At 41.7% G+C, this 27,977-nt stretch overlaps 2 protein-coding genes and 1 long non-coding RNA gene across 4 annotated transcripts in view; 1 reads left to right on the forward strand and 2 right to left on the reverse strand.

The window, feature by feature from the left end:
- Nucleotides 1-2,128: 2,128 nt before the first annotated feature.
- On the reverse strand, nucleotides 2,129-16,914 carry RRAGC (Ras related GTP binding C). The gene is made up of 7 exons (XM_027059602.2): nucleotides 16,569-16,914; nucleotides 14,638-14,841; nucleotides 13,451-13,650; nucleotides 10,784-10,898; nucleotides 9,649-9,791; nucleotides 7,805-7,953; nucleotides 2,129-3,667 (listed from the first exon to the last, which is right to left on the reverse strand). Exons 1-7 carry the CDS (start codon nucleotides 16,803-16,805, stop codon nucleotides 3,516-3,518), a joined length of 1,200 nt encoding a protein of 399 aa, XP_026915403.1. The 5' UTR covers nucleotides 16,806-16,914; the 3' UTR covers nucleotides 2,129-3,515.
- A 109-nt stretch (nucleotides 16,915-17,023) lies between these two features.
- The window catches only part of LOC106973274 (uncharacterized), a 28,091-nt gene continuing 17,137 nt past the window's right edge, over nucleotides 17,024-27,977 (forward strand). The window contains exon 1 of the long non-coding RNA XR_001429967.3: nucleotides 17,024-17,382. This is a non-coding gene — a long non-coding RNA (uncharacterized LOC106973274). The remainder of the gene's footprint in view (nucleotides 17,383-27,977) is intronic.
- Nucleotides 17,754-27,944, reverse strand: MYCBP (MYC binding protein). 2 transcript variants are annotated; one of them, XM_027059607.2, is made up of 5 exons: nucleotides 27,792-27,944; nucleotides 27,524-27,596; nucleotides 22,872-22,920; nucleotides 22,498-22,627; nucleotides 17,754-21,262 (listed from the first exon to the last, which is right to left on the reverse strand). In XM_027059607.2, exons 1-5 carry the CDS (start codon nucleotides 27,873-27,875, stop codon nucleotides 21,218-21,220), a joined length of 381 nt encoding a protein of 126 aa, XP_026915408.1. In that variant the 5' UTR covers nucleotides 27,876-27,944; the 3' UTR covers nucleotides 17,754-21,217. The 2 variants fall into 2 exon arrangements, with proteins under 2 accessions (XP_026915408.1, XP_053067782.1); XM_053211807.1 differs by lacking the exons at nucleotides 22,872-22,920; nucleotides 27,792-27,944 and having other exon boundaries at nucleotides 27,524-27,770.

Consider the following 27,977-nt stretch of genomic DNA (forward strand, 5'->3'; position numbering starts at 1 on the left):
TTACGTTACTTTACTAGCTTAGATGGAAAATAATGACGTTCACGAATAACCTCTTTTGGATAAACTAGAAAGGCTTTCAGCATTTGCAAAACAGGACAAATAGAGAACCCTAACAAAATCCACAAACCACAGGCATTGCTTTCCCCAACTATAAGGCTTGCAAATATCATAATTCTAGCTTTAAAATCATTTGTTTGTCTGTGAATGCACAGAACTCAAAATGTAGAAGGTAGATTAACTGACAAATACCTTCAGCATCTATATTGGGACTTCATTGTGTGTGTGTGTGTGTGTGTGTGTGTGTGTGAGAGAGAGAGAGAGAGAGGTTGCAGTTCTCTCTGAGGTAGCCTGGAACAGGTAAGCAGGCAACCCCTTCCTAATAGTTTTATAGGATTCTTCCATTTCCTTTCATCCTGAGTTGTCTCCCTCATTCACTGTCTCTATGTCACCCTTTTTCAACTTTTCTCCTTAGTCACTCCTGAATTTATAATTTTCCATAGCAGTAGGAGAAAATTTTTTCTCGGGCGCCTGTGGGCCATGGTGTACTCATCTTGAGGCATTATTTCTGTTTAACCGATAGAAGCCTGAGGCCGGAGACACGGGCAGGCAGCCCTGGGCCGTCACATCCGGCATGCAGGCCCCATGGCACGCTAACGACATCGAGGACTTCGTTGGCCAACCTTGGTTTACCAAGGCAGTGCCAGTTTACACGCATCACTCTGGCATAATTATTGATGGCATCCCTTCCACTCTCAACCGCATCCTGGGTTGGAGTTTGATTTATATGGTCATCCCATCTGCGATTCCAGACAAGGATTCTTTACTCCTCTGGACTTCAGTTTCCAGAATTTGAAAAAGGATACAGGATGAGGTATTTAGGAGGTTCTTTTTGTAATGTTTATGTGCTTTCCATTTCAAAGTCTTAAAACTGAATTCTAAAGTCATCTGATCAAGAAAATTAGAATATCTTTCAACTTCGGGGCGCCTGGGTGGATCAGTCATTAAGTGGCCAACTTCGGCTCGGGTCATGATCTCACGACTCATGGGTTTGAGCCCTGCATCGGGCTCTGTGCTGACAGCTCAGGGCCTGGAGCCTGTTTCAGATTCTGTGTCTCCCTCTCTACCCCTCCCGCTCTTGCTGTCTTTCTCAAAAATAAACATTTTTTTTTTTAAATCTTTCAACTTCTATCCACCTTCCTCCCTTCTATAAACGAATGTATACCCCAATCAGTTTAGATCCCACCTAACTAGATCAACATAACCGACATTTAAGGGTCAATAAGAGTATCCTAGGGGACACCTGGGTGGCTTGGTCAGTTAAGCATCTGACTCTTGATTTCAGCTCAGGTCATGATCTCACAGTGGTGAGATCAAGCCCCGCGTTGGGCTCAGCATGGAATGTAGAGCCTGCTTAGGATTCTCTCTCTCCTCTCCCTGCTCCTCCCCCACTCATGCTTGCACTCTCTCTCTCAAAATCAACAAACACTGAAAAAAATAAAAATTAAAAAATGAGTATCTGGAGCCACCTGGGTGGCTCAGTTGAATGTCCAACTCCTCGTTTCTGCTCAGGTCATGATCCCAGGGTTGTGGGATCAAGTCCCATATCAGGCTCCACGCTGAGTGTGGAGCCTGCTTGGGATGCTCTCTCTACTCCCCCATCTCCTGCTTTCCCCCCAACCCCTCCATCTCTAAAATTTAAAAAAAAAAAAAAGAAAGAAAGAAAAAGAAGAGTATCCCAGTCACTAGAAGAAGTGAACAAACCTGGAATTGGCACAAATTTTGTATACGGCGTTGTACTTAATTCATCTCCTTACCCCTTCCTGGCTTTAGATATAACACATCAGTGGTGCCAACCCTGAATACTCCCCACCAGGAGAGAAATTTGTTGGTATGAAACACAACCAAAAAACCACGTTCACGGAGGCCTAGACTTCCCCACCCTAAGCAGAAAGGGGCCAGGAGAGAGGTCTGGACACAGGTATGAAATTCCTGCATCAGGACAGAGCCTGAAATCCGAAAACATATGGCATGTCAACCATACGTGGCAGCAAAAGAAATGGGTAAAATGAGACAACCCAATGCTCCATCACCCCACCCTCTTCGTGGCTGAGGCAAAATAAAAAACAGGTTTTGGAGTAAATACATTTATTGATACCCATTTTATATACCTTCAGTGAAATAATCTATAAATATAAAAGCGTTTTCTTTTGGATATCGCCATGGTCCATGTAAATACTCAACAGTCAGAATCATCTGCAGGAAGCACTTCAAGTCACACTGTTAGGTTTACAGACCTGAATATACATATTTCATTAAACAGTGGCACTTATGTACTCAAGTGGTCCAGTGGCTTTGGATACAGGACTACTGGGCATGTCGAGTAAAAATAATGTGTAACTTTAAATCAACGGACAGGGTATCAACCATCAACAAAAAGAAACAATTATGAATTAATATCCTAAGTGAAGAAAGTACCACAGTTGACACTTGGTGTCAGAATACTGGAGACAAAGTATGTTTAATGACACATGTTGTGGCGCCATGTGCTCTCTCCGACTCCCAGTGGACGGCCCACCAGTGCCTTAGGGTCATTCATGGTTAACAAAACAGCAATTCTTAAAGAATCTAAACAGCTTAGAACAAAAGGTGTGTAGCGGCTGGTACCAAGTTTAAAGAAAAGTGAGCTAAGTATTTCAACGACATGATGAAATTTCTCCCCTGAGAGGAGGAGCTTGTGGGGAAAACAAATCTGTTCAATTCCCATTGTTACACCGACCATGATCACTTATCTAATGGAGGAGAAAGAACCCAGGTATCTGGTACCCAAAACACAGGTGCAGATCTGTCTTCTGTCTTAAAGTTTCTTCCTCAACACTCCCCAGAGAACTAATGCAGCAGCCACTGTGGAGCCTTGCTCTAGACCTGATGCAGCATAAAACCTTCTCATTTCTTCGGTAACAAGTACAGGAATGTCCTTTGCTGCGGTCAGACCATGTGTCTTCTGAGTTAGCAAGCAAATGCATTTAAAAGGTCTTAGGTGTGCAACGTCCAAACTTGAAATCTGAGAGGCAGTGTTAGAACTTAAGCAAGGCAGGATTTTTAGAGACTACTCAAATGAAAACCTAAGTGAAGCATATAAAAATTCAGTTCTTTCTATTATTTCCAACTGGTAATTGACAGCAACATTCTCCGGTAAGGATGGGTAAGTGGTGTTATCTCCAGGTCCAAAATATCCCAACTACTTAACACAGGACCCCAAAGAGGAGAATGACACACTTGAGTTCTGGGGTCTTTAGAATTCTTTCTTGCCATTTTTAAAAAAAAGAAATAGTAGCTTCAGCTGCACACCACTGGTTGAAGGGGTTTTCATCCAAATGAGAAACTCGACCCCTCGTCTCTAGTGGGACAGGCACCAGGATTCCCACAAGCGGCAACTCCCATGTCCTGTAGCACGTGGCATCTGACCCTGGAGTGAAGAGTAAGCTGGCACAGAGCCCCGACAGCTGGAATTCAGGCTAGATGGCATTTCGCGGCGTGCCATTGTGTGCCAATGCTTTCAGGCTGGGGGCACTGGTCTGGTGACCACAGCTCCTGTGAGAAGTCACGCCCACCTCAAAAACCTCATGAATAGCTTTTCGGAAACAGTGGAAGTTGTAGTCTATTAAACCTGCAAGAGAGAAAAAGAAGATCAGGCCCCCTGAACGTCAATGGTGAAATTATCCATTAGGAAATATTTAGCGACAAAAGAAAATAATTGTTATGTAAAAAAAAAAAAAAAAAAAAGCATGGGAATTTTATGAGGAATTTTCTATGCTAAAGCATGTGCCCAAACTGTTAACACTCGTTACCTCTGGGGCCTGGGAATAAAGCAGGTCAATAAATAAAACAACCAGGAAGGTAAATGTGCTAAGAAAGCTTACAATAAAATCTAAAGTGAAAGTAACACATTTTTCAAATTATCAGGCTTTGCCTTTTACAAGTCTCTTGGGTGGCCAACGAAGGGCTGAAGGGGACGGCTCGGCGCGGCGACCCAGCACCCTGCTCGGGAGAGGCCTGGGGTCTGGGAGGCACCAGAGAGGCCCGTCGGGCAGAGCCTCAGGCAGCCTCCACCCGCTCCTCAGCAAGGCAGCGCATTCTGCATCTGTTTCCTGAATGGTTTCCAAACAAGATTTTGGTCAAACAGTTCTTTTTGTGACAGAAATGGCCAGTTACCTACCAAAAATCCATTCTTCCTTAGTAAAAGAAACCCAATTTTGGATGAGCACAGTGGTGCTCAGCTAAAACATTACATTTCCCAGCCTTCCCTGTAGTTATGTACGGCCACATGACCAATTCTGGCCACTGAGATAAGTGGAAGCATGTGGGACCTCTGTGAAATCTCCTTAGAAGGAAAAGGATGCATTCTTTCCCCAGCCCTGTTCCTCCTTATTGTGTGGAATACAGAGTTCCAGGAGCCATTCTGGACCATAAGGTGACCTTGAGCTGAGAATAGGAGCCAGTGAGAAGAACAGAGGTCAGAAGAAGCATCAATTCCCTTGAGGACAGTGTGACATACAGACAACCACACAAGAAACCAATCAAAACAACACAGTGTCAGGGGCGCCTGGGTGACTCAGCTGGTTGAGGGTCCAACTCTTGATTTCGTCTCAGGTCACGATCTCATGGTTTGTGGGTTCAAGACCGGCAGCGGGCTTTGTGCTGACCACGCAGAGCCTGCTTGGGGTTCCCTCTCTCGCTACATTTACTACTTCTCTCTCAGTACCTCCCCAACCCTCTCTCAAAATAAACAAACTGCTTAAGACACACACACACGATATGGTGTCAAAATGACTATAAATGTCAAAGAAGTCTAAACGAGGGAGAGCCCAGTGCAGGGCAAAAGCAGCCAATGAAAAAGCCTCAGGGAGGAGGCAGAACTTTGGGGGTACAGGCAAGACTTAATTAAGCAGGAAAGAGGGGCAATATCACCAAAAAACCAGCAGGGAGCTGGCAGTGAGAAGACAGCACAGGTGGAAGACACTGGCATGACTGCAGACAGGGACAGAGAATTCTCACTGGGAAGCAGCTGGAATCAAGTATGAATAAGGAGATTACAGCCAAATCTGGGAGGTCTTTCAGACTCAGGAAAAAAAAAAAAAAAAACTATAAAAGTTTTTGATAAGTTCAATTACATTAAAATGGACTTCTGTGAAAATGGTAAAAAACTGACAATCAGGGAGACTTGAACACTAGCCAGAGATTTGGTGATATTATGAAACCACCGTTCATTTTTTTTTAATGTCTATTAATGTTACTGTTATGTTCTTAAAAGGACACTGTCTCTTAGAGACACCTGCTGAAATCTGTATAGACAAAATTATTTGATCAAGCCAGAGGTTTGTTCCAAAATTATCCAGTAGGGAAAGAAGTACAGAAATGAAGTACAATTGGCTATGATTTTGATAATCATCCAATCTGGGGGATAAATAAAAGGGGTTCATTATGTTATCTTCACTACTTTTTTGACAGTTTCCACAACAAAAGAGTAAAAAATAATAATGATTTGGCTGGTAGGATAAACAGAAAAGCAGGAAGCAGGAAGATGGGCACATGGACATTCACTGTGTTATTCTACTTCTGTATATATTTGAAAGTTTCCATAACCAAAAAGTGGTTGTTTTTTAACTTTTTTTTTGAAGTTTTATTTAAGTAATCTCTACACCCAATGTGGGCTCCAACTCATGACCCCTAGATCAAGAGTCACACGCTCTTCTGACTGAGCCAGTCAGGCACCCCCTTTTTTCCAAGTTTGGCTGTTTTTTGTTTGGTTTTGTTTTTTAAGATGACAATGGAGAAAAACGAAGAACTTATAAGAACTGGCATTAAAGCTACTTGCCACGAGGAAAATGTCTGCCCTAACTAGTAATTAAGGTAAAAATTAGAACCAAATAAGATACCATTTCACATCTACCAGATTGACAGGCATTATCAAGGACATGAAGTGACAAGAACTCCCACCCACACAGTACTGCCAGGGGTGAAACTAGTAAAGCTACTTCGGAAGGCAATGTTTAATAAAGCTGAGGTTGTATGAATACATCTCTATAAACTCCACTACTAAATACATCCTAAGAGAAATTCTCCACACGTGCAAAGGCAAATGTGGTCATTTGTCACATCTGCGTATTTGCTGCAAAACTGTATGTGATTTTAAAAATAAATGTCCAGCAAAAAGAAAATAAATTGTGGTATATTCAATCCATATAGTATGGTGTGGAGAGAAATTGAATGAACTGAACATACATGTTATCGATACAAATAAATCTCAAAAAAGATCTTGAGTGAAAAGAACAAGTTGCCGAAGACCATTTACGTTTTTACATCATTTACACAAAGATACACAATACGAAGCTCTATGTTAAGGAAGACACAAAGTAAAGAATAAACCATACATACGAAAACTAAATACTACATTCAACATAGTGCCAAGGAGACTTCAAGCGAGAAATACATAAAAGACAAGTATGTCTCTACCATGTTTTAGTTCTGAAGCTCAAAGGTGAATACATACGTTTTTGTTTTGCCCCAAAATTTTGTGTATCTGATGTGGTTTAGTAACATTAGTGAAATGATATTCATTCATTCAACACTAAATTACTACTAAAAATGCAGAAGGAGCAGGGACTTGTTACAGTGAACAGCAGAGAGCTATTATAGATCCATGAGAACTCAAACAACATGATGAAAGTCGTTTTCTGAAAGCTAGTCTGCCTTTGGAATAAAAGACAACACATACCAAAGCTCTGAAAACACATGCCAAGTGCATAACCTCAAACAGGACTTTACTGCAGCACCACAGGCCTGGATTGGAGTCACTGACAGTAGAAACAGAAAGGAAACCCAAGAAACAAATAGTAAGATTGGGTGAAAATTCAATGTCAACAGTACAGGAAAATAGAAAAAAGAGAACACAGAATACCTTCTGTGAAATGATGTGCAAGGGCCCCTTCAGCAATGCCACCACACAGTTACTTGACTACAAGATATCTGAGCTTGGACACCAGAAACCGTCATAACTAGTAACAAAAGTAGGTAGCCAAGAGGGTCATGAAACAGAAGTGAAAGTATTCATCAGTTTTGACACCATGTACAATAATAGTCAAATGAAGTGAAAATGTCTTACTGACAGCTCCAAACGTGGAACTGGAATATGGGCCCAAGTCAGAGCTGGAGATGTGAATATTTCAATCAGCTACATAGAGAAAATTAACTGAAGCCACGGCTTGGATGCGCTGGCCAGGAGAGTAAGTGAAGAAGCGAGCAGAAAGACTTGGCTCTGAAGAATGCTCAGGCTGAGAAAAATGGCCAGAAGAAACTTGAGAGGTGGTCATAAAATAACCTGGAGAGCTCAGCGTTAGGGAAGCACACAGAGAGGAAAACTTACAGAAAGGAGGGACTGGCAGGGCCATATGCTTCCGAAGGCTGAAGAGGCTACAGAATGAAGAAAGGCCACTGTGCATAGCAGGAAGGGACCTGGGAACCTGCCAAAGAAACCTCGGTGCACAGACTCGGGTGGAAGCCAAACAACAAGCACTTGGACATGTATTAAAAGGACCCCAAATAAGAAAGGCTGGAATTAAACACCTGATTCAACATCAAAGATCAAAAGAAGGATAAAGTCTGGACTATACATGGAAAGGAAGGGACAAGAGTGGTCTGAGCTGATAATCCTCTAACACTGCAATATTATTTTCCCTTATTTCAAGAGCCTAACAAATGAGGACAAAGAACTTCCAATAAAAACAACCTTTTAAAATGCCATTACCTTTTCGTTCAAAACTTTCTTCCCTAAGAATGCAGACCAGTGCCAAAAATTTAGTCACTTCCTTTAAATAAAGGACAGTTGTATTATTCAGCTTGATAATTGCCATAGATTCTTTGTCATAAGCACTTCCACTTCCATCTTCCTTTAACCTGTTTTAAAAGAAAACATTCATTACAGGCTTCCCAGCGAGGTGTTCTGTCACATTTAATTTGCACAATGACGAGTCTTTCTACCCAGTTTCCCAAGTGTCTTTTGAGAAAAATTACTGGCTTAAATATGCTGGAACAGAGGTTCTCATTCAAGAAATACGGTTCTCAGACCAGGATGCAGTATTCCATGTGTTCACACCATCACCTTGTTTCCCCAGGATACATGGAGTTCAACAGGTTTCAAATCTTCGTCAGTCATAACTCATCTGCACTGACCGCATGCAAATAAAAAAGGCCCCAACATAAGAGGGCTGCCATCGGGGAAAAAGGAGGAAGCATAAAAACTAAAATGAATAGAGTCTGTCAAAGGCACCATGGAATCCTAATCCTCGCTTACGAAGCGAGCCTTCAGGTCTGAAGCCTATTTTATTTTACTAGAATTGTCACAATTATAGGTAGTTATCCTACAAAAGATGTAAATCAAGAGTCAAGCAGGAAGCAAATATAATAATAAAACACACCAAAGTGCGTGCATGGATTGTATGAAGAATGACAATGGAGATTTTCTCTTTTATAACATGCCTTATGATGTAGAATGTATTTTACAATGTACTTTACACTGAAAAAAAAATTTTGCAACTAAATTTGATTTTTAAATTATAAAAAAAGGGGTTATGAAATTTTATTTTAAAGAAAAAGCAAATGTTCTATTTGTCCATTTTTAAAATTAGGAATGGGAACAAGAAACTTTCCTGAATAATATAATAAACAAAAATCACATTTTTACTATGGGAAAAAAAAAGAACAAAGGAGAGCCTGTAAGCACAACAGTGGAAAAGAGAAATAGAAGACAGGTAAAGAACAGCTGAGAGAAATGCATTCTCCTCCTCAGAGGCAGCTGGAGAAAGACGCGGACAAATCAGGCTGAGAGACCAAGGTGAAGGGCAGGAACAGAGCAATGAAAAAAGAGTTCAGATCAGGTGGAGAGAGGAACAGATAAAGGACACAGGTACCAGAAAACAAAGGTAATGTCAGAGGGTCAGAAAGTGCCTTGAGAGTGCTGATGTTAATATGTGAGGGGGATCAGGGCTATTATAAGCAACAGAGGCTGTTGGCTTTTGAAATAACAGTAATTCTCCAGAGTTTTCACTCATCCTCTGGACTATTCTATAAAGTCACACACTTTTTTAGACATTTATTTTGGAAACATAGATGTGTGGGTCAAATTTTTCTATTTGCGAGTCCTTCTGACATCCAAAATTCTGATTTCCTGTTTCTGAGCTCTATGAAAGATTAAGGATCCCTCATTCCCACAAAGCCTGAAGTTAAATTAGGAACCAGGACTTACTCTGTTATTCCAAATGTTTTTAATAAATAAATCTACTTTTTTGATCTAGCTAAGACCCTAAGGGAGAAGACACAGTGCAAAGCCCCCAAATAATGGCAGAAACTTTCAGTGATAATGAAGTCTGGCATTAGCACACCTTTTCAACTGCTCTTATCCATCCTCTCTGAAGGAGTAAGACATAGCAGTCCATCTACAGAGAAATCACGTTCCAAGTTGAAGAACTATGGTCAGAACAATTCCACTCCACACAGTACCTACTAGAAGCCTCAGAAATTAATCCCTCTGACAAACTGAACAGGTAGTTTTCCATCTGTCTGAGATCTTGCAAAAATATGTATGTAACTTACCCATATATACAAGATACATCAATTACAACATCAATCATGTCACAGCAAAGTTCATAAGATTGCATATCCACAGGTGAACTGTCTGTTGCAATGTAGATTTTGCTGACAACATCGAAGAGAAAAGCTTTTTCAATACCTGAATTCTTGGAAAAACAAAATTGGGCAAGTGTCAGTTTTAAGAATCAAAATTTGTAATTTACCTAATATCCTGAATGACTAACACACAAGGACATTTTTAAATGTACAACCCCATACCAAAAAATCAAAAGGTATTTGGTTCAGAGACACTTCTGTTATCCAAGGAATAAAAGTGGAATTACTTCTCTGCTCTGATTTACTAACTTGATTGCACTAAATCTGTTTCCTCTTCCTCCTTTACTTAAATGGATCATTTGCTAGACGCCACCAAAAAAATTAACAAAAAAAACCCTCCAAAAATCAAGCCATCCTACATTTTCAATAATCCTTTCTTGTTACAATAATCAATCTCTGATTTGAATGACCTTGCTACCAGAAAGGCTTTCCGTGGCAATTAGCAAAACATAAAAGAATTAATATTATGTCAACATCTAACATACCCCAAAGCCCAAAAGAACTGGGGATCACTACATGCTGAGTCCTTCAAAGTAATGTCTGGGAAATATAAAGGTTGAATGTTAAATTTATTGAAGGAATATCCTGTTTTATTAAGCTGAATCCTCAAAATAAGAAAGGTGAAATATGATACTAAGACTACAGTTAGCAAGGAAAGGAAAAGATCAATTTTTCAATGTGACCTCCAATAAAGCAGAGATTAAGCAGGCGTCAAATTCCCAAAACCCAGTCTTTTCCAGTTACTACTCCTCACGCAGGAAACAGATATTATGATTTTTTTATGAAGATTTTTTATTAATTAAGAAATCATGAAGAAATCTTTCATTAGTCCATTTTAAGACCAAAAGGGTGAGCACTAAAGTGCTCAGAAAATAACTCAAGCCATTTTTTTTAATGTTCTTATGATTTATTTTACATGTTAAGTGTGTCATTAGTCTTTCGGCCTGATTCAGACTAATTCAAGCCAGTTTTTGGAGACGTTGATAACACAAATATATTCAAGAAAATGGAATCAGAGACTGTAGTGAATTAGCTCACTTACTGATATAAAGATATTTAATAGGTTTTCCAAAGTCGGCAGTTGTGGGATGAGTTTCTGCACCACCTTACTAAAGGCTTCAAATATTGAATGGTCATAGATACTAGTCAAATAAAAGCTGAAAAACACAACACAGTTTGATTATTTTGGAAAATAAAGTGACAATTATCATAAAATATAAAATTTTAAGTTTCTTATCATTTCATTTCAGGAAGTTGACACAAAGCCTTTTTACACAAATGCAGCTTCCCCACTTGGCTTGTAACCATCCATCCCGTTACTGCATTTACACAGAGGGCAATTCCCTAGTACCCAGAAAAGCATTTCCAGATGCAGAAACCTGAATATTCACCTAATTCTTTGCAACCTGATCCAAACAGCTTGATTTCTTAAGCTAAATTAACTGACAAAAACCAAGATAAAAACCAAAAGAGATGACAGAGAAGGGTGACATTTATTAAATAAGAATGTAATTCATGTCTCTACTAAAATGTCATCTCCTCAGAAAGCTCTTTCCTGACCCCCCCCACCTAAAACAGCACCCCTTTCACCTAATTTAATTTTCTTCATAACACTGTTAAGTACCTAAAATTACACTATACACTTATTTGTAAGTACTTTTGAGCTGTCTTATTCATCAGGATGCGGGCTTCATGAGGACAGAGACTTGACAGTCTTGCTCATAGCTATAACCCCAATGCCCTCAACAGTGCTCATAAATATTTGTTCAATATACAAATGAACACAATTGATGCTTAGAATTTATATAAATAACATATTTAGAAAGATAGGAGCTAGGGCCCTATTGAGAATGGAACAGGAATCTGGTAGCCTAAAAGGACATACAGCGGAGAAGTAATATCTATAGATTTAACAAAACACATGTGAGAAAGAGACACTTTTTAACATTTTAAACAATACAATTTCACCTGCTTTTTAGGTCAGGAAGTATACTTTTCATTACACAGTTGTTCTATTTATTTACAAGCTTATGTTAAAGTCAGAAACACAGAACTGTGGATTTCACACTTTACGGGTAACTTAAAAATACTTTCAAGGAGCTGACCTAGGACCCTAACCCTACGCAAGATGGGGCTTGCCTTTAGATGTTAGAGCAATGAAAGAGAGAGCCCAAGATGAGCCCCTAAAGGCACTAAGGACAAAAGAGTATTTTATGGTTTCCTGTAGGCAAGAAGGTTAGCAATATGAGAAGATCCTGCAAGGTCTGTGACACCTGGAGGTAGATGGGGACATGGAGAACCTGAGACACACAGGGCATTTAGTAAGCTGAGTTTCTAGTAACTGGAAATCAAATGAAGCCTAATCTGCAGGTATGCTAGTAATTAACAAAAGCTAGATGCAAAATTCTACAGAGGTTAACAAGGCCTAAGGCCCTATAAGGAACTAGAGAAAGGGATGGCAGGTACCACTGGGGTGGGCTGCCCCAGAAAGGGACACAGAAGTAGTGTAACGATTAGAATTCCCATGGGCACTAGGGAACACAGGACAATCACGGCCTAAAATCCACTGTTAATAGTAGATTCCCAACAAGTAAGATCGAGGAATTTAATAGGGATGCATTTTCATTTTCTCTTACAAATGTTGAATATTTTTTTTAAGTGTGACTTACTAATAAATATTTTAAAATTTTAATCCAGGCAAAGTATAGACCAATGAGGTTTTTTTCTACAGGACCTCCTAGAAAAATAACTGAAAGACCTTGGAGCCTGAGACCCTAGGGAATATTAGGGATAGGGATGGGGACTGGCTTGAGCCTATAAGGAAGTCACTGTAACAGACCAGGGATAAGGAAATAGCTACACGTGTGTCTCCCCGCTTCCTCTTTAAGCTTTTACATCATCAAGAGAACATTTTCTTGGGTACTTTTGATCACTCATATCTACCTATGCCACCAAAAAATTACAAAATATAGAATATTCCTCATATACTTTGAGAAGACAAGCACATAAACCATCAATCCTATCTAGTAGATGTTTTTTTAAGTAATAATTTTTAATTACATTTAACTATGAATCAGTTCTTTAAACTTAACAGGAGCCCTAAACAGATTTATAGACTAAACTCACCTAACCCAAGCTTTAGAGATTCATAAAAGCATAAACTGGTTTTAAAAACATACAAAAGATACATTAGAGCCCAGATTTGAAACCATATCCTCTTTAAAAGACCCTTCCTACTGGGGGAAAAAAAAAAAAAAAAAAAAAAAAATATATATATATATATATACACACACACACACTGTGAAGAATCAAGCTACAGAGTTCTACAACAAATGTGACAGAGAGTCTTTGAATGAAGGCAAAAAGAAAGAAAAAAAAAAAAAAAAGATGAAACTAAGAGAGGGAAGTCCCAAAGCAGATTTATGCCATGAGGAAACAGGCTGATCCTAGTCTCTTGAGATGAATTTCTACAAGCACCAACGAAAACACTTAACATGACTTCAATCTCCAGGAAAATGCAAAAAACCGGGAAAGTAACTTCTCAATAACATCAGGCTCCCAAAACTGAATTCGACATAGAAGAGATCAAGAACATTACAGCTTTGGGAAGGATATACCAGTAACAGAAAACTACGTGTTTGTAATGACAGAGATGGGAATACATTTACACATTTTTCAGGGCTCTCATATCAAACACACATGTTGTTACCTAAGGTGGAGTTTTTCTAGCCCAGCATCTGCAAGGTCATCATTGGCCCTTTGATGAATGTCCCTCTGTGTTTCTATTTTGTGATCATCAGACAGACCATCAACTTTGTGAATAAAAACCTCAAAATTCATGTCTGGGTTAACTTTGTAGGCTTTAGAAACAGTAATGTGAAGTCTTGTTAAAGCCTCCATGTAGTCATCCTGTAAGTCAGAACAAAATATTTTTTTAAAAAGAAATCTTGTAAAAGTCAGTAACGAGTTAAGAAAGCCTCAAACCACCTCTTTCCCCAACCATAGAAAATATATTATCCTAATTATTCACAAATACTCAAAACATTCAAATACACTAACATACTTTAATCTCTCTAAATCTTTAATCTCTCCAGATAAAAAATGTAATTACCAAGTTAAAGCTTGCAATTTTTAAATATTGGTAATATAAGGAAATGGACATGTCTTCCCAAGAGAATTTTTTAAAAGTAATCCCAGCTCTGCCATTTATTAGATGTGTGACTTTAAGCAGGTTGCTTAAACTTGTGATCTGAGTTTTCTTCATAAAAATTGGCCTTACCATACCTACCTCACAGTATCGTGAAGAATAAATTAAATTGGACCAGGTATGTGGAAGCATCCATTACAGAGCCTGTCACTCAGAAAGCATTCCCGACTGATGTTTAAGCTTATATAAAGTAAGCTTCTTAAGGACAGGGACATGTCCCATCCTTCTCAGTGCCTTTCACATGCTAGGCCCTCAATAAATGCTTGTTGAGCTAAACCCAATTTGGACAGCCAAGGAAACCAGTCACTTTAATATTTACTCAGTTCTCCTCGTCCTCCTTATATTAAGGGCAAAGAGGAGATTTTTCCAGCAAGTGACATCACTATAATAGTTAATGAAGTACAGCAATATCCACTACTAGCAAATAAAAGTGGAAACCTGCTCATTAACTGGAACTCAAAGATAATAAATAAGCCACTATCTCCTAGTCATCTCTTATTCTGCACTCGCACAATGGCATGCCTGCTCCCAACACACCTCTGTGGCTACATCTCTCGTACCGCAAAGACTTCTACAGGCAAAGAAATAAGCAGCAAGAAGCACATGATAAAAGAAGATAAACAACTTTCCTTTGTTTCTACATCTTTTGACAGCAGAAAAAAGAAGTAAACATCATTATTCCTAACTACCTGTGCATCAATGACATATATCAACGCTCCGGTTCCCCTGAAGATCATCTCATAGTCAAAAGTTGGGTCAAAAAAGTCCATTTGCCCAGGAAAATCCCAGATCTGGAAATTCACAAAGGAGCTATTGGAAATGTCATCTTTATAGATCTTGTTGGTACTTTCCAGAAAGAGGGTCTCGTTGGGTGACATTTTATGAAACACCACCTGTAAAAAGAAAGAAGATAATTTTATAACTATTCAACTTTGTATTCCAAGGTCAAAGTTCCACTCTGAATTCACATGTAAAAAACGTGATCCTACAACAAAAATGTTTAAAGAGATAAAAAAGTGAATGGTGTATCCATCAGTACTCACTACCCTTTGGCTTCTGAGAGATGAGAAGACACCAAATTACTTTCCATCAGGCCTATTTTGGAGCTAAACTTTTCTGCTATTTTCTCTGCGCCATATTCAATCCTAGTTGTAGCCATGTCTCTCGTGTTAATTTTGTTTTCTGTTAAACTTATTAATTCTGCCAAAATCTGCTTTAAGATTACAAAAACTTACAGCTAAAGTTTAAGAATTTTTGTTCATTGAAAACTTACTGGGATGCCTATATCAGGCTCTGGGAAATCGTTAGAAACGTTAACTGACTAGACTCTGTCTTCACTGAGTTTGCAGTCTTGTGGAAGAAATAAAACAGTAATTATACCAAGTAGAAAGTGATATATGGGGGGAAATAGTGATACATGGGGGGAGGGGAGGTGACAAGGAAAAACAGCTCCCATGAAAGAAGAAATAGTAAAGGTAATGATTGAGAATCAGGATAATCACAATCCACACAATTCTAACATAAAGCTAATTTGTCCCTGTCACTTTCTAGGAAAGGAAAATAGGTGGTTACTCCCAAGGTCTAGTCAATGAGTAACAACTGAGAAGAATGAAATGCAGTTTGCTAAAGCCCTACCATAAATGTACTCAAATTTTGCTACAATAAGTGAGATGATAAATAAAATCCAGCAATCCAGTAAATTGGGAAGTAAACACAACACAGTAATCCAGTAATTTCGGAAGAAGGCTACTTTTTAAAGCCATCACGTTTACAAAATATCACAGATTTATTGTGGACAGACCTTTGCAACAGACTGGAAAGGGCAACAGACCGGGTATCTGGCGTTTTAATACCAGCTCACTTGTGTGTTGGGGGGGGGGGGGGGGGCTAGGGGAGGTGGTCAATTTCCCCCTTACTAAGAAGGGTCTAGCCCTCCATCTGTTCCTGGCAGACCCGAAGTGAAAGCAAATGGGCTGACCTAGGTCTGCAAATACTCTCGAGGTCTCAGAAGATTTTTGTATTGGCACACATACGGGAGGACTTCACGAGTAACTACACTCGCCTGGCCACCAGCACTAAAATTGGGGGAATAACAGCCCCCGAGCCCCAGGAAAGTTAAATTCTCCTTCGTAGTAGTAAGAAGAGCAAGCATTAAAATGGCCAGTGACTTAGTCACAGCTCTTCCAGACGCTGCTCCCTGGGGCTCACCTAGGAAGCCCTGCAAACTTAGGCCACCTGAAGTGAGAGGAATACACAAAAACCGGGTAGGGGAGGGAGTCGGACAAGTTCTCCAAGTTGGGACCGGGGTGTACGTCCCAGTTTCGGAAAAGCACTCAGGGGCTGGGTCCCAGGGGGCGGACACCTGCCTCTCTCCAGCCAGTCTCGCTTTCGGGGACCCGCTCGGCCTCAGCTGACTTGGGCGTGGACTCCCAGGTCGGGGTCCTCCGCGGGCCGTGCCTCTGGCCCCGCTCCCCAGAAGACAAGAAAACGCGCGGTGGGGTAGCCCTACCGGCCAGCCCGGCCGCCGCCCTCCTCGGGGCCCCCCACCCCCGCCCGGCGGCCACCCGAGCCCCCGGGAGGGGGAGAGAGGGCCTGGGGGACCCGGCGCGGCCCCACTCACCTTCTGGATGGAGGACTTGCCGCTGCGCCGGAGTCCCATGAGCAGAATCCTCGGCTTGGAGCTGTCAGCGCCCCCCGGGCCACAGCCTCCGCCGGCCCCCGCCCCAACCCCACCGGCCGCGGCTGCCGCCTCCTCTTCCTCCTCCTCCACGCCGTAGCCGAAGTCCTTCGGGAACGAATCCGCCGCGCCGTAACTGCCGGCCAGGGGCGTCTCCTCCGCCCCGTACTGCAGGGACATGGTGCTGGAGCCGCCGCCGCCCGCGCCCTGACAGGCCAGGCCAGGCCAAGCCAGGCCGCCGCCTCCCCAGTCCGCCGCCGCCGCCGCCCCCGGCAGCCGCCACCGCCGCGCGGCCCGCCCCCTGGAACCCGGCTCTCATAGGCTCCGCGCCGAGACCCAGCCCCTCATTGGCCGCCCGAGCTGCCACTCGGGAGCAGCAGGGTAGGTGGTGCCCGTCACGTGCCCGGAATCACCTGACTTGGAGCCGTGGAGGGGGGAGGAGGAGTCACGAGGAGGGTGGCCCGGCCGGCCGAGCCCTCTGCCCTCCGCCCTAGCGAGCACCCCGGTCCTGCCCAGCCACGCGCGGTACTCCTCGCCGCTCCCCTGCCTTCTTAGGAGCTCTGGAGGCCATCGCAACGGGAGATGCTCTCTGGGCATTTGGGGGAAGAACTAGTTGTGCTCCTACAATGGTACTCGCCCGACCAGTATTTATTGATGCCCGCGATGCCCTGGGGGGATAAGGGACACAAAACTGAGACCGACTCGGACCCTGCCCGCCCTCAAGTTGCTCGAAGATTGATAGAGATCGGATCTCTGCGTAAGTAGCTTCGGTACGAGGTATGAAATGGAAAGGTCAAAGGTGAAGATAACAATGTTCGGGAGTTGGGAGGGTGAGAAAGTCTGTAAGGAGGTGGTGTCTCAGCAGGTCTAGATGGATGGATCTGGTAGGTAGGGAGGAGGAGCCAGTCTGAGTGAGGGTAAAGCCTCAACCAAAGGCAGAGCCATGGGTGTGATGTAGTTCCTTCTAGCAGGTAGCGGGACCCTGAGAGGAGAGCAAATGCAGCCAAGCTAGAACTGCTTATCCTCCTTCAGCAAAACAGACAGTGGATACCACCACCACTTTAAACTCAATAGGACTCAATTTTCCCTCCTTCCCACCTAGTCAGTCTACTTTTCGTGTAATTTACCCCCGCCCCCAATAGAACATTGCATCTTCTATGACCTTCAGTTCACAAACCAAAGGAATGAATAATTAAAGCCAATGCTTTCACCAAATACGTTTGAGATAGCTAGAGGATTTTTCATCCTTGTCAGGAGTTAGAATTGGAAATTTGACGAACCAAGATCCTCTTAAAATGGAGGTGGTGGTGGTGGCACTGAATTTCCAAAGAAACGAACTTCTAGATTGTGAAAGGAAAGCATGTTCTTGTAAGTCTGGGACTTGGCTACGTCTGAATCTGTAAGTGGAAGGTAGGACAGACACATCCTTAGAAGTCATCTAGTCCAATCTCTCGCCTAAAGAGAATCCACCCTATGACACCTGTGGCTGTTGATAATGCAACATGCACCTCAATAGTTCCAAGGGAGGAGAGCTCACTATCTCAAAAGGCAGCCGCTTCCACTGAGGTAGGATTTTGTTTGAAAGTCTCCTATTCAGACCAAAAATCACACTCCTTGGAGCTTAAAATGGATCACAGGAGTAGTCTTCATCTTTTTCATGACAGCCCTTCAAATATTAGATTGCAGTCTTCATTATCCACTAAATCTTCTCTGTCCCACATAAAACGTACTCTGTTCTTTCGACCATCGCTTCTATGGTGATGTCCGATAGAACTTTCTGTGAGGATAGAAATGTTCTGCAACGATGTAGAAGCCAGTGTGGCCTGAGCATTCGAAATGTTGCTACTGTGAGGAACTGAATTTTTTTTTTTTAACTTTAATTGCCAGATGTGGCTAGCGGCTCCCATACTGGGCAGCACAACCTTGTATTTTCAAAAGCCCTCTATTGATCGCTGTCTTTTACACGCATGTGAGCTTGTCAACATCTACCAAATGTCTGGCACCCACAATGCAAAATGACCAATATAGCCGTCAGGATGACTGTTTAGCATCTGGACAATACTTCTATTATGCTTTACAGAATGGAGTTTTTTAATATATGTATCCAGAGTATACGTGGCTCATACTGATAATCACTGGAACTAGTATTCTGTCAGCAATCCTAGTGCCTAGACTTGTATTACTGCATTTTTTTTTTTAACCTAAACATAAGACTTGACACTTCAGCTTGTTGGTGCAGGCCCAGAATTTTGGGTACTCCAAGTTGTTCTTTTCAAGTTTGTTTCAATATAGTCCACTAACCAGCCAACTTTGTGGCATTTACAGATTTGGTATTACACCATGCGACCCATGTGTAGTCTTTTACAATTTACAAGGCACTTTTCATCCATTATATTTAATTTGAACCTTACAACAACCCTGTGAGGTAGGCAAGATATGAAATCTACATTGTATGGACAAGGCAGCTAAAGTACAGCAGGAACTGAATGGATGAGATCCTTTTTCTACTCCACTGAGCAACTTCTTGTATAGTCTCTTCATCCAGATCCTTGATAGAAATGATGAAGAAGATCTCCAGAGGCCAGGCTGACTCTGAGTTCTTAAATAGCACTGACTGGTACAGCAGTTGAAGCAGGTCAGCTCCCCCCCGCCCTCCGTAAAAGTGCAGTTAACCAACCCACAGGTTGCCATTCTGTCCAAAAGGATAGTACAAGAGACAGTAACCTGAGTTACATAAATATTAATACTAGTCCCATGGGAAAAAAGCAAATGAGGGTTGGCTGCCAGAAAAAAAAAAAAAAATCCTGCTTGTCTGTATTCCACAAAGGGGCTGTCATACCAGTTGCTTAAAGAAGCCAAGTCTCCCTCTCTTCCAAAATCCCCATGGGGCCATGTTTTATTATTCTTATGATTCTCAGCACTTCTATCCCACATTGTAATTGCTTATGTATATGTCTTATAACTAATTTCAAGTCATTTATCTTTATAATACCCAGCACTCAGCCCACTGCTGAGCATGTAGGAGGCCCTCAAATTGGTAAAAGATAAACCAATTCCAGTGAATGTTCTTCCAGTAGTGTCTGGCCCCCCTCCAAAAACGAACTTGTGACTAAAAGAGACAGACCATTGCCACATTCTTGCCAACATGACTGATTAAAATGCCCTTACAATTAGCCTGGTCACAGTTTCCAGCAAGTGCTGACGCTCTTGCTAGTTAAATCAGCTGTCATCGGTTCACTTTGTTTTCTACGTGTGTTTTGACCAAAGCGTAAAGACGGGTTCTCTAACAATAGGGTTAGAATATATGAAACAGGATTCTTAATAATGTCAGTCAGCAATAAGGAAAATAAGTGACCAATAAAATGAAACACCTGATTGTAGGTCTTCTAAAAGAAAGGAAAAAGACTAACAAACAAGAATATAGTGCTTTACCATTTACAGATCTTCACATACATTCCATTTGACCCTCACAACAACCCTGTGAGGTAGGCAGCACAGATACTATTCTTATTTAACATATGAGGAAAGTGAATCTGAGAGCAGTTGACTGATGTGCCCAAGGTTCTACAGTTAGTAAATAATTTGTATTAATATCAGTCTTTGGCCTAAAAATTCAGCACCCAACCTCCCCTCATACTTGCCCTACCTACTTCACAGGGATAATGAAGATAAAATGAATTCAAGGCTAGAAAAATACTTTGAGGGGGAAAAAGCACTGTATAATTATACCCGCAAACTATAATTTTCCACGATATATGGCTCATTCCCCTTCTTATCCCAGCTTGTGCATGAACCCAGAATTTTAGATTGCCTCTGTTCTGTGCTCAGCTAAGCAACAAGTAAGGCAGGGGAACAGTGTGATCCTGCTTTAAGTTATCATAAATTACAGTCAGGATAACTGCTAGTATGGCAAATCGAAAAACAACACAGGCCAATGTGCAGCTAGGACCCACTGAAGCACAGAGCAAAGCAAGGCAACGTTATCAGGTAGGGCATGATTGCATAGAAGGACACGTGGTGTCAGAGTTCACACTGGCACACACACAGTTATCTAAGGCAGAGTGGTGGCAAAGAAGAGTTATTTGTTCCACGTTATATAAACAAGAGCAGAAGATTCATGGGAACCCGTGCAAAAGCATCTTCTGTCACACACATCTTTCCAGCTGCCTACAGAGGATATAAACAACAGTGTCGGCTTCATTTTAAAGAATGAAGGTACCTGTGCTCATATCCTGAACTAAACCAAGGAACAGCTCCATGCTGAACTTCCTTGGCTAAAATACCACCAGTACCATCATTCCTAGTCAGACTAATAAACAGAATGTCTTTTAAGGTAATGAATTAGATGGCTGTGTTTAGATTTTTTTTCAGGATTCACTTTGGATTCTCCTGCTTTTAAGACCCAAAGAAAGTTATATTGAGTTTTTATTGGTGATTCTAAGTATATGTGTTTATAACAGTTAAAGTGTGGTAGGTGAATTCAACATATTAAAAGAGTTCTATAGCATCTGTTCAGAAAAGATTATATACTATACAAACTATTCAAGTCATACAAAACCATTTTGTCAGTGTCTTTTCAATTGAGAAGATTCCTATTCAGCACGCTTCTCCTCCTGAGGTGGTTCATACTGAGCAAGCTATAGGGCAAAGACAGAGGAGTTTAGGTGAATCTTATTCTAAATTGGGTAAAAAACTTCATAATAACAAAACAAGTTATTATATTCAACTTAATTATTGAATCAGTAACTTTATAAGAATATTCTACTCTCTTTAAGCCACTTAAAATTAATACACTTTAAGATTTAATGCAATCAGGTCTGAGGAAAACTCTTTTTCGTATAAACCTTTAAAATTACTGGGAACCCAAAACTGAATTCCAGTTCATACCGCACTGCTCAAATACTTGATAGGCAACAACCTATCTGTATCTTCCCAAGGATGTTGTGGCTTCTGATAAGGTACTTTCTTTGTCTTTACCAAAGTTTTACTGAGCTTTCTCTCAAAAAGTAAAAAAAAAAGAATAATGTAACATATATTAATCTAGCTAGTCAATGAAAAGCAGCTCATGTCTGACTTAAAAGGTCTAACTTAACCAAGAAGTTAACTGGTATTTGTGTTGTGGAATCTTGAATAATTTAAGGTACTGCATTTTCTATTATGCTAAACTGGTTCTCTGCAAGAACACTAGGCTGAGATTGAGATTATTTGAATTAGCTGTCAGATGCGAGAAGAGAGACTTCGCTGTGCTTTAGTTCCCTCACCTACAAAATGGTCTGTGTCCCTATCTCACTTATTTCGCAAGGTTGTTGAGAAGATAAATCACATTATGAGAACTGCCTAATGTAAAATAAGTTATGTGATTCAGAATGTGGTAAAACCTCAAAGGCTCAGAGATGACTAATTTGAAGCTTATGAAGATTCTCACAGGAATTTAAACAAAGAAAAAACTTGAGCAATAGACAAAACTCAGTGCAAACAAATTAACACATTACAGAGCCACCACAATACGACTGTGCACATTGCACACTACACAACTGTAAGAGGTGCCTTTCACAAAGCAGTGACCCTACACTGACCTACTTACATCAACTGCTTAGGATTCCCCAAAATTTCCATTTACTCATAAGCAGCATTAACCAATGTTCTCAAGTTTTTCTTGATGCAGGTTCCCAAGAACCTCTTCTTGACTACACTTTGCTTGTCCTATTTACAGTCTGTCTGTGGTTTTCTCGATAGAGCGTCAGTTCAGCCTTGCAGTTAATTGAGATTATTTCTCCTCCTCCCTCCCCTACTATCCATTTTAGTGAGGTTCTGATCTTATAATCATTAAAGGTGAAATTATTTTTAACATGAATTCTTTTAAAACATTTACCTTTGTTTTCAGTTTTTTATTTTCTTCTACAATAGCTTCATATTTCTCTTTCATTTCTGCCAATTCTAGGCGAAGCAGCTCTATTTCTGGATTTTCTGGGGTAGCAGCTCCTAAGTGATGCTTTAAAAAACTAATATCAAAGTTAAGAATTTACTTGAGCTGAATGAAACTAATGAAATAGCTCAGAGTAGTATCAATGTCTCTGATCACAGTCACCGCATCTTACCACCAGCATTTACCCAGAGATCATCATCGCAAAACTTAACAGAAAGTAACTTTTTCAATCATCAAAAATATTTTAAATAGTATCTATGTGAAAAAATAAGAGTTCCAAAAATAAGTCCTTTTTCTGACTTGAAAGATGAAAAGGATACTCCAAAGCACTATTAGGTTTCTCTGGTTCTTCATATAAGGCTACCAATACTGCAAATCAAAAAGCAGAAAAAGCAATAATTAAAGTCTTAAATTTGAATGACTGAAATTATATTCCACAGCCCAGTAAGTATTAAGTGCCTATTATACGCCAAGCACATTGATAGGACTGCCATGCCATGGCACACACAGCAGATAACCTCCCTGTTCTCATTTATACTCTAGTGCAGAAGATAAGCAAGGGACTAAACCAAAAAAAAAAAAAAAAAAAAATGAAGAAGCATCAAGTGTCAATACAGGATGATGGATTATGGGAGCACATTGGAAAAACACCTAACTCAGCCTAGGGCACCAAGGAAGGCATCCTAACAAGGGGAAGTAAGACCTGAGACCTGGGCTATGAGGGTTTCAGATAAAATGGGAAGGTGAGGGGGTGGGGAGGGCAAGAGAACACATATTGAGGAACTGAAAATTCAAGTATGGCTAGATGGAGCTGTGAACAATGTGGCAGGAAAGGAAGCTGGCAAGGTGGTCAGGAGGCCGACCAGGGAAGATCCTGCAAGTTCAGTTGGACTTTGATCCTAAGAACAACAGGCATATAATTAAACAGTTTTAAGCAGGAGAGTGACAGGATCACTCTTGACTGCTGTGTGGAAGATCCAGGGTGGGACAAGGATAAAGGCAGGAGGAGCAGTTTAAGAGGCAGATGTGGTAATTCAGCTGAAAAAGATAGTAACCTGCACTAGAGTGATGGAGGGGTGAAAACAAAGATAAATTTGAGAAAATTTTTGGAGAGAATCAACAGGGCTATGATAATTACTGGAAGAAGCTTTGAATTGAAAATATGCTTCAAGGATAGAGTTTCATACACAACATGCTAAATAACCACCAACCAAAAACTTCACCAGTAATCAACATGCTTAAATCAACATTAAAATACATACTTCAGTTCATATCCAAAAGCTTACATCAGGACTGACTTGTTCATCTTCTACTGAATAAATTCCTCCTAGGATTTACTACTCAGATATAAATCTCTCTAAACCAGTGGTTAAGGTTTTTTTTTTGTGCAAAGAACCCTCTGAAAAGTGACAAAAGCCAAAAAAACGTAACTACACACAAAAAAATGTGCATCTCTAGACCCCAAGTTAAGAAACTGTTGTAAGACAACACTCTTCCTTTTTAGTTTTTTAGCTCTAATAACTCATCAAAATATAGACAGAAAAAATCAAATGGCAATGACTTAACAACCAGCACTGAGTTCTGATAGTTACTCTTCTAAGTGTACTTACAACACTATTTTTTGAGAAGTCGGTATGTCTACATCACCACCACCCTCTCCTCCCCCCTCCTTTCAGTGTTTCTCTTTACTTTTTCTTTTTTTTCAATATATGAAGTTTATTGTCAAATTGGTTTCCATACAACACCCAGTGCTCATCCCAAAAGGTGCCCTCCTCAATACCCATCACCCACCCTCCCCTCCCTCCCAACCCCCATCAACCCTCAGTTTGTTCTCAGTTTTTAAGAGTCTCTTATGCTTTGGCTCTCTCCCACTCTAACCTCTTTTTTTTTTCCTTCCCCTCCCCCATGGGTTTCTGTTAAGTTTCTCAGGATCCACATAAGAGTGAAACCATATGGTATCTGTCTTTCTCTGTATGGCTTATTTCACTTAGCATAACACTCTCCAGTTCCATCCGTGTTGCTACAAAGGGCCATATTTCATTCTTTCTCATTGCCACGTAGTACTCCATTATGTATATAAACCACAATTTTTTTATCCATTCATCAGTTGATGGACATTTAGGCTCTTTCCATAATTTGGCTATTGTTGAGAGTGCTGCTATAAACATTGGGGTACAAGTGCCCCTATGCATCAGTACTCCTGTATCCCTTGGGTCAATTCCTAGCAGTGCTATTGCTGGGTCATAGGGTAGGTCTATTTTTAATTTTTTGAGGAACCTCCACACTGTTTTCCAGAGTGGCTGTACCAGTTTGCATTCCCACCAACAGTGCAAGAGGGTTCCCGTTTCTCAGTGTTTTTCTTTATTTTTTCTTTTCAACGTTTATTTATTTTGGGGACAGAGAGAGACAGAGCATGAACGGGGGAGGGGCAGAGAGAGAGGGAGACACAGAATCGGAAACAGGCACCAGGCTCTGAGCCATCAGCCCAGAGCCCGATACGGGGCTCGAACTCACGGACCGTGACATCGTGACCTGGCTGAAGTCGGACGCTTAACCGACTGCGCCACCCAGGCGCCCCTAAGTGTTTTTCTTTAAATAACATACTCAAACTTGTTTTTTTTCTTCCATTGATTTCCACCGATCTCTGCCAACTAACTTTTAAGACATGAATACTCTTACCTTTTCTACCTCTTGTTCCCCACCCCGTTTCTTTCAGCTTCTAAATTGGTCAGTGGTACTACAAGGTTGATAATTACAGAACATAAATAGCAAGTTTCCTGTGCTTTTCTATAGATGAAATATACTTCCTTTTAATCAGACAAGAAGCATGCCATACCCCACGTTTCCCTTTTTTGCCTTAGCAGCCGGGATTTTTAGAGGTTGAAATGGTACTCAAAATAACTCAAATGCCTCTTTTTCCAAATGACTTATCTTTATCTTTAGCCATATAGTGTTTTAATGTTAGAAGCAATTTCAGATCCTCTTGGAAATAAGCCGGATAAAAATTCTAAATTAAATATGTGTAAAGTACATATGTTTGAAGCTGAAAAACATCAGATTTTAAATATGTCACATCAGTAGGTACTATGTTGTCTGGCATTATTTAGGAGACTGGAAATCTGCAGTGGTTGAGGAGTTAGATGCCAGTGGATGTGAGCAAGGGAAAAGAAGCCTTCAGTGGTTTCCAGTCTCATGAAGGAAGATCCATGTATGGCACAAGGCTGTACATCTTCAGTTACCTCCTGCCAAGGTCACTGCTCTACCTTTTAACATTCTTTTACTCTGTCTAGCCACTCCAGCCTCCTTGAACTTCCTGGAACTCTTAACATCACATTTCATTCAGCTCTCTACTCAAATGTTACTTCTTGAGAGAGAAGTAACCACCACCTCTTATGAAATGGCACATCCATAGCTCTTTATCCCCTTTGCTGGTTGGTTGGTTGGTTGGTTGGTTGGTTGGTTGGTTGGTTTGGTGTTTTGTTTAGAGAGAGAATACAGGCAGGAACCAGGGAGTGGGGGGTGGGAATCAAGCAGGCTTCACACTCAGCATAGAGCCCAACACAGGGCTCGATCCCACAACCCTGGGATCACAACTTGAGCCATAATCAAGAGTCAGATACTCAACCAACTGAGCCAGCCAAGCGCCCCTCCTTTTCTATGTTTCTTATTCATAACACTTGACACTGGCTGGCACTATGTATTTATTTATTAGGTCTCCCCCAACTAGAATATAAGCTCATTTAGAGCAGGGACATTTTTTTCCACTGCTGTATCCCCAGTGTCTAGAACAGAGACTTGAATAAAATGGTTAAATAAATGAAAGAAATGAACCCACAGAATTTTTTAAAGGGGGGGGGTCAATGAAATTTCAAGCATTTGTGACACTTAAAGAGAGGACAGAGCATAGCACTTTCATAGGTACTCCTGTATGTTTGATGAAGTGTAATTGCAACGAGATAGGGAAACTGGTACCTGAATCTAACGTAGGCAGCAATTCAAAATTACCAACCCATGCATGGGAATTAAAAGCCCTGCTTTCTGCTAAGACCCAAAGTTGTTATTCTCCCAGAATTGTCTCCTAACCTTTGCTTCTGGCCAAAGAGCAGTTACCAAATTCTTTCTTTCCCAGACACCTCTCGTGTGGACCCACGTCGTTGTCCCTGACAGCTCTTCTGTTCTACACCCTTGCAAGTTCTAGCCAATGAGTTGAATGATGCATAGCAGGCATTCACATTATTGCTGAGCTAATGAAATAAGTAGTACCCCCAACCACCTCTTGGAACTCTCCAGTTTCAAGCTCCTTACTCATCTTAGGTCTTGAACCCCCCTCCCAGAAACAGATACAGTGTAATAGCTTCTATTTTAAAAAGTGAAAACAATATAACCATTTTTATGTGTCCTCAAGCTCTTTAAACTGTAATCCTACTTATGAAATCTGCACAAAGTAGGAATTGGTATAGCCTACGAAACCGGGGTTGAAAAACCACAGCCAAATTTACTATGAATCGCCTACTATGGGGACTGAGTTCATTTAGTTATTTCATAGACAGCTTTGAAATCTGGTTAATTTTCCCACTTGCCCTTTTTTCGGAGGAAAATGCTTCTTTTCGTAATTTGGGGTCCGCAAAAACTGTAAGGAGGGAGGAGTTAGGATCTCAAGGTCTTTATCAAACATACTCGCTGCGGCCACTCGAGGCAAAGCAACGGAAGTTGGAGGGACTTTGCAACAGCTGCAGGAGTTTCACTCTCCGCCGGGAGGGTGGTAGCGTGAGCAAGGCTATCCCACTCGAGCGGCGTCCGACAGCCAGCAGCCAGACGTGCGCCAGTCCCTACTGGACCCCGAGGCCCACCTTGCTGGACCCCAGACAGGTCCCACCTGTTCTCCCTCCTTTCCCACGCCTTGGCCCGACAGGGACGCAGCGCCGAGGAGCACGACGTGGACACGAGGAACCCTCTCCTAGCCCATGCTCACCCTTGGTCAGCGTGTCCAGCACCCCCGACTTCTCCAAGTACCTCCGGAACTGCTCCCGCTTCGAGTCGGCGGCCTGAGGAGACACGGCGGGTCAGTAGCCGAAGCCCAGGGGCCAGAGCAGGAAGAAGGCGCTGGGAGTCCGGCAACCCCGCCTCCGCCTCGCTGCCGCAGGCCCCCAAAACCTGCGCGCGCACCCCCATTCCCACCCGGAGCCGACCAGCGGCTGGCTACCGCCCGCACGCCCCCAGCCACGCCGCGCCCCCCTCACTTTGTAATGGGCCATAGTGACAGCGGCAGCGGCGTAGCTGGCGCCCGAGACCGTGGCTGGCGGGCTCTGAGCAGCACTGCTCATGCGCGGAAGGCCGCGCGCGCCTGCGCACTTGCGAACCACGGTGTGAGCTCGCGGGGGTGTGGCCTGTTTTCATGGCGACCAGGACGCTCTGGATGCCCCATA

Source organism: Acinonyx jubatus, chromosome C1, assembly GCF_027475565.1.
Source record: "Acinonyx jubatus isolate Ajub_Pintada_27869175 chromosome C1, VMU_Ajub_asm_v1.0, whole genome shotgun sequence".
Taxonomy (NCBI): domain Eukaryota; kingdom Metazoa; phylum Chordata; class Mammalia; order Carnivora; family Felidae; genus Acinonyx; species Acinonyx jubatus.